The 21,497-nt window shown below is 40.2% G+C and overlaps 1 protein-coding gene across 1 annotated transcript in view; it reads left to right on the top strand.

The window, feature by feature from the left end:
• Positions 1–21,497, top strand: part of LOC126474577 (venom carboxylesterase-6-like) — a 130,250-nt gene that overhangs the window by 50,564 nt on the left and 58,189 nt on the right. Inside the window, exons 4-6 of the mRNA XM_050102052.1 lie at positions 8,786–8,971; positions 10,777–10,976; positions 17,124–17,274. Coding sequence (XP_049958009.1) covers positions 8,786–8,971; positions 10,777–10,976; positions 17,124–17,274 — 537 coding nt within the window. The remainder of the gene's footprint in view (positions 1–8,785; positions 8,972–10,776; positions 10,977–17,123; positions 17,275–21,497) is intronic.

The following is a 21,497-nucleotide window of genomic DNA, read 5'->3' as shown; positions in this document are numbered from 1 at the left end:
TCATCGGTTTCCGCATCAATGAACATGCAAGCAAGTTCGGAAGAATCGAATGCTCTATCCTCAGCAACAGGCAAACGGGACAACGCATCGGCGTTTCCGTGCTTAGCAGTGGACCGATACAAGATATCGTAGCGGTACTGCGAGAGGAAAATAGACCAGCGAATGAATTTCTGCGCTGTACGCGGAGGTACAGGCTTGTTCGGATGAAAAAGCGACGTCAAAGGTTTGTGGTCTCTGACGACGGTAAAGTGACGACCATACAAGAAATCGTGAAACTTAGTAACACCAAACACGAGAGCCAAAGCTTCTTTCTCGATCTGTAAATAATTTCTCTGCGCAGGCGAGAGCAATTTGGATGCAAAGGCAATAGGGCGATCATGCGAGCCATCCTTGTGCGCAAGCACAGCACCGATCCCGAAATCCGACGCATCTACCATCAACAAAAGGGGTTTCTGGGGATCGAGTGGCGTAAGGCAAGTATTTGAAAGCAACGCCGGTTTCAACTGGCGAAAGGCGCGTTCGCATTCCGTCGTCCAGACAAACGGAACACCCTTACGGCGTAAGCGATGAAGTGGAGCTGAAGTGGAAGAGGCATGTGGTATATATTTATGGTAATAATTAATTTTTCCCAGCACACTCTGTAGCTGCTTCAAATTCTGCGGCGAAGGCAAGTCTTGTATGGCACGGAGGTGCTCTGGACTGGGATGTATGCCTTGGGCATTGAGTACATGACCCAGATATGGTAAGTCACGAGCAAAAACACACATTTGTCCTTCCACAAGCGAAGACTATTTTGGCGCAAGACCTGAAATAATGTCCTGAGATTGGCTAAATGTTCTTCTTCCGTCTTTCCGGAGATCACAATATCGTCCAGATAGTTTGCTGCAGTAGGGACCGACGCACAAACAGTTTGCAGATATTGCTGAAACAATGCAGGGGCGGATGCACACCCGAATGGCAGTCTTTTGAAGCGATACAAACCAAGATGCGTGTTAACCACCAAGACGCGCTGGGATTCGTCGTCCACTGGTATTTGCAAGTACACATCTGCGAGGTCCAACTTAGAAAAATATTTACCCGGGCACAGTTTGTCAAAAAGATCTTCCGGGCGGGGTAAAGGAAAAGTTGCAATCACTAGTTGTGGATTCACTGTTGCCTTGAAGTCCAAACAAAGTCTCAATTTTCCGGAAGGTTTTGGCAAAATTACTAAGGGTGATGCCCAGAGAGAAGCCTGCACACGTTCAATTACACCTTGTGATTCCAAATCTTTTAACGTTCTTGCGACCTCATCACGCAATGCGTGGGGAACATTGCGCGCTCTGAAAAATTTCGGTTGCGCGTTTACTCTCAGCTCCAAATGTGCTTCATAGTTCTTAGCGCAACCTAGGCCCGGTGCAAAAATGTCTGCAAATTCTTCACATAGACGAGAAACACTGGCTGAAGGCACAGTCTGGTTCACTGATAGGACCTGATTTACTATAGACAAGTTAAACAACTGAAATAAATCTAAACTAAACAAGTTCACTGCAGAAGAAGAACGAAGGACGTAAAGTGACACAAGTTCTGTTTGTCCCTTGTATCTGGCAAGAAGGCTGCACTGTCCTAACACAGGGATATTCTGACCTGAATAACTATTTAACGTAACATTTGCGGCACGCAACGGAGGTGTGCCCAGTTGTTTGTACGTGTCTTTATTGATCAATGAAACTGCAGCTCCAGTATCGAGCTGGAATGGGATCACGTTGCCATGAATGTCCAAGTCTACAAAAAGTTTATTGTCCTGCTGACGACAAGAGCGACTGTCTCGTGCAATTTGAACAGACACTGGTACAGAATCACTTGTTAATTGACGTGATTTCCGGCGACGTCGACGCACATTTTTTGTGGGATGCACACAGTCACTTTTAGAGCGAGTGGCACTGAGCGGAGTGGATTGAACTACATGAATATCCATGGGCGAAGGTTCATGAGCCTGAGCATTCTTGGTTCGATTCCGGCGTGAAGCAAAGGGCCTGGAATGGTTGTTAGTGTCCGATCTAAGCTTTTTCTGGCAAACACTCTGAACATGTCCTTTTTTATTACAGAAAAAGCAAATAGCTTGGCGTGACGGGCAATTCTCACGCGAAGGTCTGGTTGCACACCGCGGGCATGATTTTAGCACTGCATTTGCTTGCTGCCGCGGGACACGTGGTTGAGATCATGGCGGCAGCTGCGCGGACGAGCGCGAGGGCTGTTTACAGTTCCGTGCAGCTCGCCCGGCGGGCCGGTTAATGTGACACACGGCTGGCGAAGTTTCAAATGATTCCTGAGCAAAGTCAAGTGTGTCTTGCCTATCCAATATGTCTATTACTTGTTGAAGGGAGGGATTGACTAGTTTCAAAATCTGTTCCCTTATACAAACATCAGAAACGTTCTGTGCAATTGCATCACGTACCATAGTATCTGAATAAGGGAGTCCACATTCACACTCAAAAGCACAATCCCTAGTAAGGCCTTGTAGGTTGCAACCCACTCGCTATTAGTTTGACCGGCCGTACGTTATGTACGAAAGAAAGTATACCTTTTTGCAACTACATTGACGGATTCCTTGAAATATGCATGTAATGCCGACAAAATTTCTTCGTAGGTCATTGTTGCTACTTCGCGTCAGGGAAACAATTTCACTATCACACAGTACGTGTGGACGCCGACACACGATAATAAGTGAGGCTGCCGCTCATTACCTTGAATTCTGTAGGCGGCGAGATGGAATCCAAATTGGCGTGACCACTCCGTACAGCTTTCTAGTGCCGCATCGAAATGACGAAAAGGTGGTGCAACTGCGTGTTGTGGCTGCGGTAGCGGTGGAGCGGCGGCTGCCGCATCGTTTTGCATTGCACATTGACCCTGGACAAGCTGTCCCAGGGCATCCAATAAGGCCTGCGTCTGCTGATTCTGCAAGCGATAAAATTCGGACAGTACATCTGGAGATTGTGGCGAAGCCATGACACAAGTAAATTAAGCAAGTAGAAAAAAGAAGATCCTTTTGAGACTCGTCGCCAAATATGTAGTGTTGGCAGAAAAGCCAACACTGTTTTCCTAGAGGAGGGCCGAAATGCACGCGTTTAATTACACGCTGACTGGCGTGAGGTCTGGAACAGGACAATATCTTGAGAATTGCAAATAAAGTACGTAGTTGATATAATACTTAACTTTAATCCACAATTGTAGAACATCTCTCGTTACGGTACATGCTTCATAATATTAATTATCAATTGAATACGGCGCCTTGCTAGGTCGTAGCAAATGTAGCTGAAGGCTATGCTAACTATCGTCTCGGCAAATGAGAGCGTATTTGTCAGTGAACCATTGCTATGAACGTCGGCTGTACAACTGGGGCGAGTGCCAGGACGTCTCTCTAGACCTGCTGTGTGGTGGCGCTCGGTCTGCTATCACTGACAGTGGCGACACGCGGGTCCGACGTATACTAACGGACCGCGGCCGATTTAAAGGCTACCACCTAACAAGTGTGGTGTCTGGCGGTGACACCACAGATATCATCCCATTTTCAATAATCTTTATTAGTCCATGGGCGGTTCCTTCGAAAACTACCAAAATGGCGTTTTTACGCTTTATTTCGTACCAAAACTGAGACACGGTTTCCCAGACGGTTACGCAAAAAAAATATTTGCAATTTTTACGATTTTTACCATATATTCGAAGAACCTTGAAAATTTTCTTGATATCGTTATCCGTTTCCGGGATACAGGGGTCCAAAGTTACCCTTCTCGTACACGTTAAATAAGGACGTAAAATTCTGTGTGAGGAGAAAAAGTAGATCATAAAGTGACGAATCACGGAAAAATATGCTATAAAGTGTCTTCATTATCATCAGAGTTTCTGCGAACCTATGGTGCAGTACTGAATTCATGTGCAAAATTTTTAAGTACGTGGAATCCCTTCAGATATGTAAAATTAGTTTTGCGTCACTTCAGCTTTACATAAGTAAATTATCAAACTTTTACAAAAAAATGGTTCAAATGGCTCTGAGCACTATGGGACTCAACATCTTAGGTCATAAGTCCCCTAGAACTTAGAACTACTTAAACCTAAGTAACCTAAGGACATCACACACACCCATGCCCGAGGCAGGATTCGAACCTGCGACCGTAGCAGTCCCACGGTTCCGGACTGCAGCGCCAGAGCCGCTAGACCACCGCGGCCGGCAAAACTTTTACAGCCCCAAAGGTTCTTTTCATATGAGTGACATGTTATGGCAAGGAAAAGAAGGGAACCAGCGGAAAAATGCTCTTGTCAGAGCACGAAAAAGCGAAATGCTCCTGTTTCTGAGATTGGGCACAAGCTGCCTCATTCTATCTTCCTCAGCATCTTCAAAAGTTTTCCCAAAAATTTTGGCATTCGATCATATTCGCGCTTTTTGATGCTGAGATAGAAAGAAATATTGGCAGTGGGAAAGAGACGGAAAAGCAATAAGTACTGGAAGATAGCAGACAGTGGTTGTGGTACAGGAAGAGCTAAGGAGACAATGGCAGTGAGAGAGAAAGAGGGCCACAGTGGCAGGTTCCCAAGTAGATGCCGTGTTTCTTGACTTCCGCAAGGCGTTCGATACAGTTCCCCACAGTCGTCTAATGAACAAAGTAAGAGCAGTGGCAGAACAGTGCAAGGGAAAGAGTGGAGGAGGCAATGCCAGTGGGAGATGAATAAAGAGAATGAAAAAGTGGAAGTGAGTGAGAGCAAATGAGAATGACTACGAAGAAGAGATAGTGACGGTCACAAGAGGTAGCAGCAGTGAGGAGACGTGAATGAGACAGCAGCAGTAAGAGAGAGCAAGAGAAAGAAAGTTCCTGTGAGATAGTAGTAGTAGGACAGAACGAAGAAGACTGTGGCTGTGACACGGGAGACAATGATAGAGAGACACAAAGAGATAGTGATAGTGAGATGGGCTGAATGAGTGAGTGAGAATGGGCAAGTGCAAGCGGATGGGTGTGAATGACTTACAGTGATGGAGTTGTGGATATGAGCGAGTTACGGTTAGAAGAGTTCGTGAAAGTGAGAGGTGAGTCGCATATTAAAAAGAGCACGAATATGTCAGCTTGCCAAAATTCTTGAGAATATTGTGAAGGGTGCTGAGGAAGATAGATTGAGGCAGGTGCTACCCCACTTTTCATTCAGAGTCTTTTAAACAAGACTATATTCACCTTTTTGTGCTCCGATAGGAACTTTATTCCGTTGGTTCTAATAATGATCTTTCATTATCTAGCGATTATCAGAATAGCAATCAGGAGAATCTGTTGGATCGTAAAACACTTGACACTAACTTGATAAAATCAGTGCGCACACACAAATAAATACTTTCCTTCCAGCAGGTCGACTGTCGTACAAAATTTATGAAACGGCATCTGCCGCCATCAACTGTATTTATTATTTATTTTCCGCTATTGTCGAGTTTTGGTTATTGTGCTCTTTGCAAGCGGCATTTGATGTGCATGAGCACAACCATCAGCAAATGGCTCTCCTCAATGCTGCACTGCAAAATTACGCGAAGCGAAATGTAATGTGAGGAGGGCTATGCGAGAGGCGTTCAATGAATTCGAAAGTAAAGTTCTATGTACTGACTTGGCAGAAAATCCTAAGAAATTTTGGTCTTATGTCAAAGCGGTAGGTGGATCAAAACAAAATGTGCAGACACTCTGTGACCAAAATGGTACTGAAACAGAGGATGACAGATTAAAGGCCGAAATACTAAATGTCTTTTTCCAAAGCTGTTTCACAGAGGAAGACTGCACTGTAGTTCCCTCTCTAGATTGTCGCACAGATGACAAAATGGTAGATATCGAAATAGACGACAGAGGGATAGAGAAACAATTAAAATCGCTCAAAAGAGGAAAGGCCGCTGGACCTGATGGGATACCAGTTCGATTTTACACAGAATACGCGAAGGAACTTGCCCCCCTTCTTGCAGCAGTGTACCGTATGTCTCTAGAAGAGCGTAGCGTTCCAAAGGATTGGAAAAGGGCACAGGTCATCCCCGTTTTTAAGAAGGGACGTCGAACAGATGTGCAGAACTATAGACCTATATCTCTAACGTCAATCAGTTGTAGAATTTTGGAACACGTATTAAGTTCGAGTACAATGACTTCTCTGGAGACTAGAAATCTACTGTGTAGGAATCAGCATGGGTTTCGAAAAAGACGACCGTGTGAAACCCAGCTCGCGCTATTCGTCCACGAGACTCAGAGGGCGATAGACACAGGTTCCCAAGTAGATGCCGTGTTTCTTGACTTCTGCAAGGCGTTCGATACAGATCCCCACAGTCGTCTAATGAACAAAGTAAGAGCATATGGACTATCAGACCAATTGTGTGATTGGATTGAAGAGTTCCTAGATAACAGAACGCAGCATGTCATTCTCAATGGAGAGAAGTCTTTCGAAGTAAGAGTGATTTCAGGTGTGCCGCAGGGGAGTGTCGTAGGACCATTGCTATTCATAATATACATAAATGACCTTGTGGATGACATCGGAAGTTCAATGAGGCTTTTTGCGGATGATGCTGTGGTATATCGAGAGGTTGTAACAATGGAAAATTGTACTGAAATGTTGAAATGTAGGAGGATCTGCAACGAATTGACCCATGGTGCAGGGAATGGCAATTGAATCTCAATGTAGACATGTGTAATGTGCTGCGAATACATAGAAAGAAAGATCCTTTATCATTTAGCTACAATATTGCAGGTCAGCAAGTGGAAGCAGCTAATTCCATAAATTATCTGGGAGTACGCACTAGGAGTGATTTAAAATGGAATAATAATATAAAGTTGATCGTCGGTAAAGCAGGTGCCAGACTGAGATTCATTAGAAGAGTCCTAAGGAAATGCAATCCGAAAAAAAGGAAGTAGGTTACAGTACACTTGTTCGCCTACTGCTTGAATATTGCTCAACAGTGTGGGATCCGTACCAGATAGGGTTGATAGAGGAGACAGAGAAGATCCAACGGAGAGCAGCGCGCTTCGTTACAGGATCATTTGGTAATCGCGAAAGCGTTACGGAGATCATAGATAAACTCCAGTGGACGACTTTGCAGGAGAGACGCTCAGTAGCTCGGTACGGGCTTTTGTTGAAGTTTCGAGAACATACCTTCACCGAGGAGTCAAGCAGTATATTGCTCCATCCTACGTATATCTCGCGAAGAGACCATGAGGATAAAATCAGAGAGATTAGACCCCACACAGAGGCATACCGACAATCTTTCTTTCCACGAACAGTACGAGACTGGAATAGAAGGGAGAACCGATAGAGGTACTCAAAGTACCCTCCGCCACACACCACCAGGTGGCTTGCGGAGTATGGATGTAGAATGTAGATGTAGATGTAGAAATGGCGACTAAACATGAAATTTAGAAGTAGTAAATTACCAGTAAAGCAGTAGCTGGAATGGGAAGACAGCCCAGTGTGAGTTAACTGTAAAAAAAAGTAGAAAACAGATAATTTTGCCATTTCAGGTAAAAAAAGAATGATTAACCACTGAATTCGAGCTAAATTGACATAAAGATTCTGGGATTATCGTACATACTCTAATATGAGTCTCAACGACTTAGCTTACTCCATAGTTCACACTTTGTAACGATAGCGTTGCTGTCAGTAACGATATTCAGCTAGCACTCAGTTCAGTCTAGATCATCGAATTACGTTGAGTCCGCCTCCATTCGCAGTGCACTTCACGTAAACTATTAAGTACCATCCAGTTCATTCTTAGAGCTTTAACTCAAGCATGCGATTATCACCATTTCCATGCCATAGGCCGGCCGCTGTGGTCGAGCGATTCTTGGCGCTTCAGTCGGGAACCATGCGGCTGCTACGTCGCAGGTTCGAATCCTGCCTCGGGCACGGATGTGTGTGATGTCCTTAGGTTAGTTAGCTTTAAGTATTTCTAAGTCTAGGGGACTGATGACCTCAAATGTTAAGTCCCATAGTGCTCAGAGCCATTTGAACCGTCCATGCCACTGTCGCTGTCCGTGTTAGAATAATACCTGAGGCTACTTCCGCTGCCCATGGCGAAGTTCTCTACTAGCGCATCACTTGCTGCTATTCTTTTTTCCATTGTTGCTCGTTAAGACTTTCTACTCCAGACCATATAACTTGACATTTGCCAGTACAGGAAGCAAATCAACATGAAAGCATAGCTTGCCATAAACTTACACAATAAAAACAACTTTACTATGTTGATATACAATGTAAATAACTGGTACATAGCATGTTGTCGTTGTAGTAAACTTCAGTCCGTAGACTTTTGACGCAATTCTCCTTCCTAGTCTATCCTCTCTCTTCATCTTTGCATCAGTGCCGCGGCCTACATCTGTTTGAACCTGTTCAACGTATTGAAGCCTTGGTCCGCCTCTACAATTTTTACCTCCACACTTCCTTCCATTTCCAAACAGATCATTTTTTGATACCTCAGAATGTGTCCTATCAATTAAGTCCTTCTTCCGGTCAAATTGTGCCACAAATTTCTTTTTTCCTCAATTCGATTCAGCATGTCCCCTTAGTTATCCGATCTAATCTTCAGCATTATTCTGTAGTACCACGTTGCAAACACTCTTATTTTGTACTAACTGTTTATCATCAATATTTCACATCCATAAAGGGCTACACTCCAGGCAAATACCTTTATAAAATACTTCCTAAAATTTAAATTATACTGGATGTCTCATGGAAACGTTACAGAAACTGAAGTACCGTGTCACTGGTTGCAACGAGGTCTTAAGATCAAATATGGGTTTTGTCGCAGGTTTCCTGAGTACAGGTGACGAGGTCGTCCCTGGAAATGCGGGTCTCAAGGATCAGCACCTGGCGCTCACGTGGGCGAAGCAGAACATCGCCAGCTTCGGTGGCGACCCTGACCTCATCACTCTGTGGGGCCAGAGCGCCGGTGGATGGTCTGTATCTTACCACCTCGTCTCCCCACTGTCCACAGGTTGGTGATCACTGTTTGTCACTGACCCTTAAAAATGTTGACCAATCCATTGTTTTATAGTTTTACTGTAACTAATGGAACCAACCGCGTCAAAAATAAGCCGCTTGCTTCAAGAGTGTCAGCTTCGCAGCTAAATATACCCGAACTTGATACAAACCACGTCACACCGAAACGCTCCCTGTGCACACCAAACTTCTCACTTTCCACCGCCATCTTAGTATTACACTCAATTTTAATTCTATCTTAGATACTATTTCCTTTTCTTGAGCCCTTCTACCATGTCTCCAGACCACATCACTTCTATTCTCTTTCGGTTTATTCCTTGGAATCGTATTTTTAAACTATCGTTCTGATCATTTTGTTTCTGCTACTTCCTCATCTTTTATTAATTAAATTTTTAGACCTTTTCTAGCGCTTACAACGCATTTAATTGTTAGTAATTTTCCCTGAGTTGCTTGGTGATCAGCTCATACATAACTGTAAGTACATTTACATAAAAGCTCAAAAAGGTGAAATTTGTATCTCTTATCGTTTCTCTTTTACCTGTGTCCTAATACACTTCACCAATGCGCATTTTTGTTGTTCTTATTTAATCCATTTTTAAAAGCTTTCTATGATATTTTTAATTTATCTAATTTATTACGCAGCGCTACGCATTCTACATCTGGCTAGGTTCATTTTACTGCAACCAGACCGGGTTATTCAAAAAATTCTATTCTTCCGTGTATAGCTACTTTTCTCAAACATTTCCTTGTAACATCTTTCTAAGAACCTTGAATTCCTCACCTTTTATTCTATTAACTATTTAGTGTGTTGTTCATGATAATAATAAATGAAGTTCTCTCTGTAGGTAAACTTACTTGTCGTGTCATCCAAGACATTGACTTGTAATTGTTACCGAATTTATTATTTTGCACATGATATACACTGACGGAAAAAATCGCAACACCAAGAAGAATTTGTGCGACATAAATGAAAGTTGGTAGGTGTGTTTCTACATCTGAAAGATGACGCCTATTCAAATTTCGGGCCAGTTGCATAAGAATGGCACTAGTGGCGCTACTATGAGGATGCATATCAGGTTTGCTTTAAATACGCGCATGGGACATCGTTGGGTGGCAACTCCAGCATCATCCACAAACTGCCTTAACCGTCCCTGTATTGACCGACCAAGCGCAACAAGCATATAATTCCATCCCACAAACTGACATACGGGACCTGCACAATACAATGCATGCACATTTGCGTGCTTGCATTCAACATTCTGGTGGTTACACGTTATTAATGTTCCAGCATTTCACATTTCAAAAGGCTTATCTCGCGCCTACATTAACCTGTAGTCTTGCAAATCTTAATACATAAATATGTTGTCTGGAGAAATGTATTCCCGGAGCTTCGTTACTCTATGTCAGTTATTTTCGGCGTTGCGATTTTTTTTTAATCAGTGTACTTTCCTTTTCTTCTTTGCTGTGTTTGTACTTAATCAGAAAGTCAATTCTAGTACAAAATCACTGTCTAACAAAACCGTATGAAGTTTAATTAAAATTTCGACTAAATACCTACTCTTTACTGCACCAGCTGACCTGCCAACTAAATACAATTTGAGTACCATACTCAAAGAATAGACTTCACCACTAGAGTTTGAAAGATACTAGTGGCCATAATCAGTTACATTTCAAGCAGTGAATACATAAATGTGCAATAACTATTTGCTAATTGAATAGTGTATCACGAAAATTCATTTTGGGGCTGCAATAAAACGCATTACCACTTTGTTTTCCTTGTGATGTGTCATATCTGTGCAGGCCTTTTCTCAAGAATTATCATCCAGAGCGGCAATTTCATTGCACTCTTACCTTCTCTGGAGCTGGCCCGCCAGAATGCCTTTAGACTGGGAGCAGCCCTTGGCTTCGAGACAAATGACTCACAACAGCTGGTGGACTTCCTGCGCTCTGTGAATGCTACTGACCTGCAGGTGGACAGCTCGCTCGTCATGTCTGATCAGGTGTGATACCTCATGTATCATGTAAGGGAAAATATACGAGTACCAACAAATGTGAGAGAACTTCTGTGAATTGGTTTTCAGAGAATGTTTGGTATAAGTCTTTCAGAGGGCTCAAGGAATTTTATTTTTTTTTAATATTTGCAAAGTTTTATACTTTTTTCTTCGTTGTTACGTACTTACCGTCCATTTTCGTTCTTGAAGCAGATATATTCGGGCTAGTACCCATTTAGTTTTGTTTCTAAGTCTTTATGAAAAGTCCTCGTATAATTATCTTCAGTTTCAAGGAGGTGATTGGCTTATTGTTTATCTAATTCTGAAGTTTCTTTTCTAATTACCAGGAATATTTCATTTATTTTCTTATTTCATTCCACCAACAACTTTTCTCCGCGTTTGTAAAGGAATTTGGTTTTGAGCAGTTTTTATGAGCTTTTGAGTTTTTCCCTCTTTTAAGCTCGCGTTTTGTCGAGTTCACTTGCTGACAGTGGTGGTTGATCTTGTTAGCATCCGATTACGAATTACTGACATCCTCTTCCAAATTCTCTTGGGCTTTAAATTCTGTTTCACTTCAGTTAGATATGGTCTGTGTCAATATCTTTTCCCCTGCGAAGTTGAATATGTAAAATGTCCTTGTGATATGGAAACGACATTGTGATTAGAATAATGTGGAATTCACCTATATTCTTGTTGGATGACCATCATGTCTCTTTTTTATTTTGATATTACAACGCGTTGACATGATTTTGAGACTGAAATTTCAGTATCTACCAGTCTCAGTTTGCTTAGTGCATTTGTGTGCAGGGAAACCACCAATTGTTTTTCTCAATTTTGTATCTTTCACTAGGCAGGTATTGAAATCACCCTCTAGAATTTTCTCATGATTTTGTGGAAATTTAAAGAACGTGTTTTCTACGATTTCTCATTATCTATTTAATTTCTCCGGGTTTGTTTTGTTTTCTTGGTTGATCAGTACACATGCCTTAATTACTGTGTCCATTTTATTTAACCCTCAGATGGGACCTATTTTTAAGACTACTTTAGTCTGTTTGGCGTTTGAATAATCAGTGATTTTTCAGAATCCATGCTGTTCGCATCTGGAAATCTTGCTTTGCCTCTTGTGTGTCTAAAAGTTTAAGTGTTTCCCTAATTTTTAGAGTTTTCATGTCTTTAGGTGTGTGTTAATATTAATTGTGCCGAAGAAAGCCTTGATTTTTGGCCTGAGCTGGCCAGAGGACTCCGATTACCTCTGAGTTGTTTATGCAAAACCATTGTCTTAGAATTTTTGAAAGCTTTGGAGGCATGTTTTTCTCCAAGCTCTTTTACAAATATTTCCAACGTTTCATTTCTTAATTCTCTGAATATAATCTTTATTTTACGCTGATATTACATGTATTTCTAATCCCTTTGTATTAACCAATTCAGAATGTGGCCTCTAGTTTTCTTTTACGTCTTTAATCGATATTTTAAAATTATGTCTTTAATGCCTTATATTCCTAAAGTTTCTATTACGGATTATTTAAGTTTTGAGCCATCTAGTCTTACAGACCATACATTTTGTTTAACAAAAGTTCTTAATCCGTAAATCCTTGCTGAAACAGCTGGACATTGTATTTGCTACTTTGAGCTTCTGTGATGGTTTCCCAAATGCGTCCATTTCTGGTACTTGGTTTCACGTATCAGATAACGTTTCTTTCTACCTATTTGTTCTCTTTTGTACGTCACGCTTAATTTTAAGAAAAATATAGATATCTGTAGAAAAGTTTCTCTTACAGAACTATATCAGAGACATTGTTCATGTAAGCAAAATAAGATTATTATTGTAGTTATACTATTAACGCACAAAATGATTCGAAGAATGGTACCTTGCAAATTTGTGATCTAAATGAAAAGTACTAATTTATGTAACAACAAGAAAAGAGTACTTATGTAACATGACAGTTCATTTCAAAGTAGCATTTAACCTTACTTGAAAATTAACTGTTTCGACACTGAAACTAAGTTATAACCACAGAAGATGGTCTCCATATCCCAAAACATATTTGGATAACCAAAGGAAAGAAACATATTTTATGTTCTACATGTCACTAATTACAAACCAAGAGTGGAGCCTCCTGAGAGATAATACCAGAAGAACTACAGCACTATACGACACATGTGATAGTTGGGAGAAACAGTATGTGATAGAAACATATGAGTAAAGTGGACAAACGTCACAAGTATCTGAGACTGACCTCTATAATGATCAGGAATGATGTACTGGACTTTTGGCAACCACTTCTCTCCAGTTCTCACATCCAGGTGGGAGGAGCAACACAAGCAGGTCTTAGCTCCGAGGAAGGAGACCCACACATCAGCACAATCTCCATGTTTCAGTGACAGTATCGCAATGCCGCGAATATTTATTAAACCATAAGCCAAATATAAAGACAAATAAGAACAGAATGGGTTAAACCATTAACACTATCGTTCAATAAAAGCATATTATACGATGTTAATGATAGAATTTGCATTGGTAGTTCAGCCCGAAGAGTGGTTTCATGCATTCTCCAAGCTAATCTATCCTGTGCAAGTCACCTTATCTCAAAATAAGTATTTAAACCTACACCCTTCTGAATCTGTTTACTGTATTCATCTCTTGGTTCAAATGGTTCAAATGGCTCTGAGCACTAAGGCACTTAACTTCTGAGGTCATCAGCCCCTAGAACTTATAACTACTTAAACCTAACTAACCTAAGGACATCACACACGTCCATGCCCGAGGCAGGATTCGAACCTGCGACCGTAGCGGTCGCGTGGTTCCAGGCTGTAGCGTCTAGAACCGCTCGGCCACATCTCTTGGTCTCCCTCAATGATTTTTACCTCACACACTTCCCGCCAATACTAAATTGACGATCCCTTGATGTCTAGGAATGTGTTATAACTATTAACTGCTTTTAGTGAGGATGTGGCATAAATTTCCAGTCGCCCCAATTCTTTATTACGTCCACATTAGTTACGTGACCTACCCATCTAATCTCCAACATTTTTCCACAGCATCAAGTTTCTTAAGCCTATATTCTCTTCTTGCCTAAACTGTTTCACTTCCACACATGGCTACACTTCACTTACATATCGTCAGATGGGATTTCCTAACACTTAAATCTATAACCAATGTAAACAAATTTTTCTTCTTCAGAAACTCTTTTCTTACCACTGCCAATCTACAATTTGTGTCCTCCCTATCTCGACCATCATCAGTTATTTCGCTATCCAAGTAGCAAAACTCATCTACTACTTTAAGTGTCTCGTTTCATAATCTAATTCCCTCAGCATCACCTGATTTAATTCGACTACATTCCATTATCCTTGTTTTGCTTTTGTAGATGTTCATCTTATATCCTCCTTTCAAGACACTGTCCAGTCCGTTCAACTGCATTTCCAAGCCCTTTGCTTTCTCCGACAGAATTACCACGACATAAACATACCTTATAGCTTTTATTTCTTCTCTCTGAACCTTCCTTTTCTACTCCAAATTTTTCTTTGGTTTCCTTTGCTGTTTGCTCAATGTACAGGTTGAATAACATCGGGAATAGACTACAACCCTGTCTCACTCGCTTCTCAACCACTGCTTCCCTATCATGCCTCTCGTCTCTTATAACTGCTGTCTGGTTTCTGTACAAGTTGTAAATACCCTTGCGCTGTCTGTATTTTACCTCGGCAATCTTCAGAATTTCAAAGACAGTATTCCAGTGAACATTGCCAAAAGCTGTTTCTAAATCTACATATGCTATAAACGTCGGTTTGTCTTTCCTTAGCCTAAGAGAAGTCGTAGGGTTAGTATTGCCTCGCTTGTACCTACATTTCTGCAGAATCCAAACCGATCCTCCCTGAGTACGTCTACCAGTTTCTCCATTCTTATGTAAAGAATTCATGTTAGTATTTTGTAACCACGATTTATTAGACTGATAGTTCGGTAATATTCACACTTGTCAGCATCGGATTTTTTGGAATTTGAATTATAGCATTGTTCTTGAAATCTGAGGGAATTTATCTGTCTCATAAATCTTGCACACCAGATGGAATAGTTCTGTGATGCCTGGCTATCGGTAGTTCTGACGGAATGTCGCTTACTCCAGAGGCCTTGTATCCACTTGCGTCTTTCAGTGGCCTTGAATCCACTTACGTCTTTCAGTGCCCTGTCAAATTCTTCTCGCATTACACGTTCTTTCATCTCATCTTCGTCTGTATCCTCTCCCCCTTCTATTACATTACTTTCAAGTTCATCCTTCATGTATAGGCCCTCTTATACTCCTTCCGCCTTTCTGCTTGTAGCGTAGTTCAACATAATGTGTCAATGTGAAAAATATCATCGCCCTGACACAAATGTCAGTGATACTTTAAATGATGCTATATTATGAGCAAAAGCATAAGGGAACAGATAAGAACGTCAGCGTAATAATTAACTTGTCTTTTTTTAAAGTATTTTCGCTGTGTACCCTTCGTTCAAATGAACAAAATGGAACTCAGTGAAGCCATTTTTTATTGTTCCGTTAGTCTCTTTCGAAACTAGGAACTTAGTTCAGACGCGGCCATGTTTCTCTCTAAAAATATTCGCGAGAAATACGTCTGAAGACTGCAACAACGGTTGTAAACATCGAGTATGTATACAATGTGATATTTGATTATCAACGACAAAAATTGTATGAAATCGTTGAAACCATATCTTGTACAGAAAGAAGAACGGAGCACATTTTACAAGGAAAAAGAATTATTCCATAGCTTAGGGCAATATAGATATCGTTTTGTTGACTGCTGACGAAAAGTATGAGAGATAACTAATTTTTCATAAATGTTTTTGTTTTTACAATTTTAAAAATATGATTGCTTTTTTGCTGTGCTCAATGGGTATGGCTGAAACGTGAGTCTTCCCACGATAACCAAAAACAAAATAACAATTACAGTGGTGGGTGAGCTGGTGTTGTTGCATCAGAAAAACTCGGAGTTTTCTGGGATGCAAAACAAATTTTTATCATTGATTACTTTATAAAGTGTAAAACAATAACTGGGGAACACTACGCAAGTCATTTGGACAAATTATATGCAAAAATACGTGAGAAGAGGAAATAATTGCAAAATAAAAAACATAACTCATCAGATCAATGCGCCTTACTTAAATGAGCATAACTAATGACAAAACCAAGAAATGTGCAGTACAGATTCCTTGTAAAACTCACCCTGTCCGCCACTTGGTACCCTCTGACGTTGTTCTGATATCTTATCCAAAGAAATCTGCCGGTGGAAAACATTCCGAGTACAATAAAGAGGCACTGCCAGTCAAAGATGGGTGTTTTGCAGACCTCCCACAATCTCACTGCAGGAATGGAAAACACTAATTGAAGAACCGGTAATCGAAGCAATTAGCCGTAAATAAGACGACTTCGAAAGATAAGGGCATTTTCAAGCAAAAAAAGGCACACGCTTTCATTGTTATGCCGAGAACTTACCACCTTGCCTTCGTAGTTCAATTTAGTACATCTTATGCACATCTAAGCCTTCCAACTTCTTAACCCCGAAGAAATGGCATGGTATATAACATAGTGCTAATAGTACAAATATTATATGTAATATAATTATGTTTGGTATCGTTCAGTTAGTGTAGACAACTTGCGCACATTTGTATCTTCCAGTTCCTGAGTGCCAGAGGAGTATTCGCTTTTAAATAACAATGAATGTATGAAATCTTATGGGACTTAATTGCTAAGGTCATCAGTTCCTAAGCTTACACACTACTTAACCTAAATTATCCTAAGGACAATCACACGCACCCATGCCCGAGGGAGGACTCGAACATCCGCAGGGAACAGCCGTAAATAACAGGGCAGTGATATGTGAAGTTATCTATAAAGGAGCTAGACGCAAATTTTAACAATACTCTTCTGCAGCAATTACTAAATAACGCTGATCAGTCAGCTGATTGCTCTAAATGCAGATCAGTAATTTTTTAATTTCAGAAGGTTAATGATCGTTGTGTTATACTGCCAAATTATGAGTATGATATACAACACAGCAACATTTCAGTTTATTGTATAGCCGATATACAGACCTTGTTTGGTTCTACGTAACTGACCACAATGTACTATCGTTGCTGCTTGCTGCTGTCTCCGTTTTCAGGAAAAACAGTTGTTTTCGTACACTCTATGGTATCCTCACACCGAGCCAGACTTGGAAGGTGCCTTCATCTCTGAGTCAGCAATCCAGAGGCTCATCGATGGCCAATTCGTCCAAGTTCCTATCATGACTGGCGTCACTTCTGCTGAGTTGGGTAAGTGTCCAGTGCTGCAATATAATGAATTAACACGTTTCAATCATTCTGCATATTGTAAAGTCATACTGGTAGCCTGCATGTGTGATAATCTACCAAGCCACAACTTCCTCCTCAGATGAGCATCATCATCATCTAACGTAAGTTTTGACCTTTTTCAAGGTAATTAAATGAGTACTTAATTAAAATCCATCATCTAGAGTAATGAAAAATACGACAGTACAGCGTCGCAGATAAATTGATTGTGCTCTATTTGTCCAAAATCTCAAGAGATGAGTCAGTCCGATAATGAACTACGACAAGAGTTCTAATAACGTCATTTCAAAAGAGTCCCGAAAGAGACCATAACTTCTAACACCAATATTATTTCGAGACATCAGTAATTTTCAGCATTCAAAGTAAAGTTTATTTGCCGGTCAGCTGTACACGTGTAACACCGGACACCGAGGGAATTGTACTTTTATATCTGTATTATGAATATTACTTCGTCTCACTGGAGTTCATGACCGTCCTCTTCACCGCAAAGGACAACTCTGTACGATTTTCATTTACTAAATCAATGGGAAAAATCGATGCTATATTGGCAATATTGGTATTCCGCGACTGTGTTATACCACATGTTTTAATATAATTTCCGTAATCAACCACAATGTTACTGTGTTATTATCATATACAGTTCTGGTTTAGGCACACTTGCATGTTCCAATTTCAAGTAGACTGCAGCTGATCCTTCCATCTCTTCTTAGAACGCCCAACTTTTCTTCTCCCCTGAGGAGTCTGTCAGAACACTAATTTAGGTACTCTTTCACCTGACGTCCTTTGAATGGGTTTTTCAGATTTTTTCTGTATTCCTATATTTTATGAAGTATGCTTTTGACACCCAGTGTTTCTAACCAGCTAGTCGTCTTAGGAGTCTCATTTCTGCTGCTGCTTCATTCCTCCTCCGCTAATTAGCGGTAAGAGTCCAAATCTCTGATTCATACATTAGACCTATTAGTGTTACAGGATGAACCAGAAATTATGCAACCCTACAGTTTAGTACTGTCTCTTTCGTAACCTTTTTTTTTCTTTTTTTTGAGAAGAGTGTGGTATATCGTACTTATTATTACTTGAAATTTTTATAAATTAAATTCTTGATCGTTGGATGTGTAATAGAGAGCTCACGTCCGAGACATCTGAAAGTACTTTCTTGTTCAAGCAGTTCATTGTAATTACTACTTTTGCCCTTTTTAAAGCTTCTCGCTATGGAATGTCATTACCTTACTTTTATCTTTTAGACATTGTCATATTATAATCATTTACTGCCTTGTGCAAGGACCAAATACTTCTCTGAAATTTGTCTTCAGAGTCTACTGAGGTTATTTGATCATCTGCAAATAGAAGTGTATTTATAACTTTATTACTGCCTTGGGATTGATGTACTACTTTGACAAGGAAAAACTCACTCCTTTAGTTGCGGTTCTCGAAAGCGGATTACCTTCTTGCGCTTTGATTTCGTTTTATACGTGCACACTTCGACTTCCACTCATTAGATGCTGAGGTACACCGTTCTTCTCCAAAATTTCATACAATTTAACTCTGTCAGCTTTATCAAAGGTTTCCCATAGTAGATAAAGGCTACATATTTTGGATGGTTGTATTCTCTGTGTTTTTCAACGTTTCCGAAAGTGTCTTTAGCCTATTTGTTATTACTTTCGCACATATCTAGTATCCAGAGTTCAAAATACTAATACCTCTATAACTGTCACACATCCTACGGTCTCCTTTTTTAAATAATGGGATAAAAGCTTCCGTTTGTTAATCACGTGGAATGTTACTTTATTTCCAACAACTATCTATGGCTTTAGGGATAATGATTCCAAAACATATTTAAATAATTTCACGTTATTTTTCGATGTCTTTAACGAAACCCTTAGTTCTTCCACTGATATACCATCAATATGCTTGTCACTAACTGCGGTTTTCACATTTTCTTAATCACTTGCCCATAAACACTAGAAGTAATCCATTCACTCATTTTCTGAAGTGCGGTTAATATGAATCATGTCTCTTTCATCTTTATTTTGTTGTTTAAGCAACTTATAGCCTTCAGTTTGTTGCCCATGTAAATCCTGCTCTACTTCACTCAGAAAATTTTTCCCAGTTTAACTGTTTTATTTTTCTTGTCTGTCTTCTGCCCACTAATATGTGCCATTTATACTCCCTATAATATTCTTGTTTCCTTGGTTGCAGGAATCTCAGGTAGGCTTGCTTCTTAAATTTTATTATGTCTGGTAGTTCTTTGCTGCAGACAGAAAGTCACCTAGTACTTTTCTTATTTCACTCTTTTGTCTAAAGCTTCATCAACGGTTGATCGTATTATTCGTACTATTTCTTTCCATTTTTCATTAATGTTCTGTTTCCTTACACGTCTTTTACTATTTCATACAAAACTTTTCGTATGACCATCTAATGTCTGAATCTTGTAGCAAATACATTCTTTAAATTTCTTGTTGTATCTGTTTTTTGTTAGTACTTTTATTGCTATAGAATGGAATTCTTAGTTTTAATATTACCAAAAAATGGTCGGTACGAACATCGAATTCTCTGTAGACTCTGGTGTCTTCAATTAATAGAATAACTTTTATTTGTGATAATATACTCTATTGCAGATCTAACACCCCCCAGCACTCCATGTAAATTTATCTTTATATGGGTAAAAGCTCTTTGCTATTCTTTAGTGGTTGAAGGTAGAAAATCTCTTAAGATATCTCCTTTAATGATAGATTTTCTTGTCCTTGCATTGAAATCCCCAGCAGTTATTAAGTATTCTGCTTCAGGTATTCCGTTAACCTTCGTCCGTACGCATTGGTAGGTTGCATGTGTTTCCGTGCTTTTGCCCTCCTCTGGTTGATATACATCAATTATATTCACCACTTTTCTCAATATCTTTAACTTGATATGTATTAGTCTTTTATTTATGAACGTGTATGATTGCAATCATTTTCTGTGGGTACTTTTGCATCTCCATCTCTTGCCTGTCCAGTTCTAGTTACTCCACGGTATATCATAATATAATCATTAACTTCTTTAGAGCCTTGCAGTTTCTCCTTTGTTTGTGATATTACAGTTATCTCAATTTTTGCAATGAGACTCCTTTGTTGTTTTTCTTTAGTATTTATTAGTCTAAGATTCCATGACTAAGATTTTTAAAATCTTCCCAGTATTTTATTCTTAAGCTTTTTCCCCGCATTGGCAGTCATCAAAAGATTATTCCGCTTTTCTGCTTGATTTTTGCGAGTAATGCGATAATTACTCATTTAGAGGATTCCGACGTGTGGCCAGGGTAGCTAGGTGGAAGAGGCTGACACCTCTAGTTATCCCTCCACATCTGGTTTTATAATCATGTCGTCCTTAACTACGGCTATGGATCCATCTGTTGTATAAGATATCCTTGCCTGTTTTGCACCAAGATTGTCTTAAGATTACCCTTCCCCACTGTCCCCTACACTATATTCCGCTCTTTGTCTTACTACTGCGTCATTATATGCGCTTATTTCTTCGCGGTGCATTCCGAACTACTTGAATTCATTGTAAGGCAATAAAGGTATACAAAAATCTTACTATTTGTATCGAAAAAAATTTTACTGACTAAACAAGTATTGAGGCTGCTTATTTGTTTCGGATATGCTCATTGGAACCTCAGCAGTATTCCTCCCCACATTAAAATGTAAATGAAATACAGGTAATTTTCTACCAGTAAGACGTACTGACAAGTCAATATGTTGCAGTGGTATTTCATCGCTCACTGACTTCATGTCTGCTTTGAAGGAAGAGTCAACCACAAAGAAATTATGTCTTAGCGTTCAACTGAACACGGTAAGCTCGACCGCGTCAGTAGCCTGAGACCAAATGTGCAGTAACGGAGTAAAATATCAAAGTTTGTAGGGACAAGGTGTTGGAGAAGTTATCCTTCATAAAATCCGGATTTCAGTGTAATGCTGCTTCTACGTGTTTTAAGTACAGGATGCGAGACAATTATCGTCTTTGAGAAGAGCCAATGGATACACTGAAGTTTTCAGAAGTTCTAAACTGCATGAGTACTGCGATAATTCCCTTCGCGGTAATACTGGAAGGTTCTGGAAGGTTAGGGAGGTGTCTCCCCAAACCTAAGCACTGCGTTGAGCTCGGTGAAGCTATCACTTCATGGTATGTTCAGTGGGTTTATCGTGATGTGAAAGAAA

Source organism: Schistocerca serialis, chromosome 4, assembly GCF_023864345.2.
Source record: "Schistocerca serialis cubense isolate TAMUIC-IGC-003099 chromosome 4, iqSchSeri2.2, whole genome shotgun sequence".
NCBI classification, from domain to species: Eukaryota; Metazoa; Arthropoda; class Insecta; order Orthoptera; family Acrididae; genus Schistocerca; species Schistocerca serialis.
This window is presented reverse-complemented; position numbering and strand designations above follow the sequence as displayed.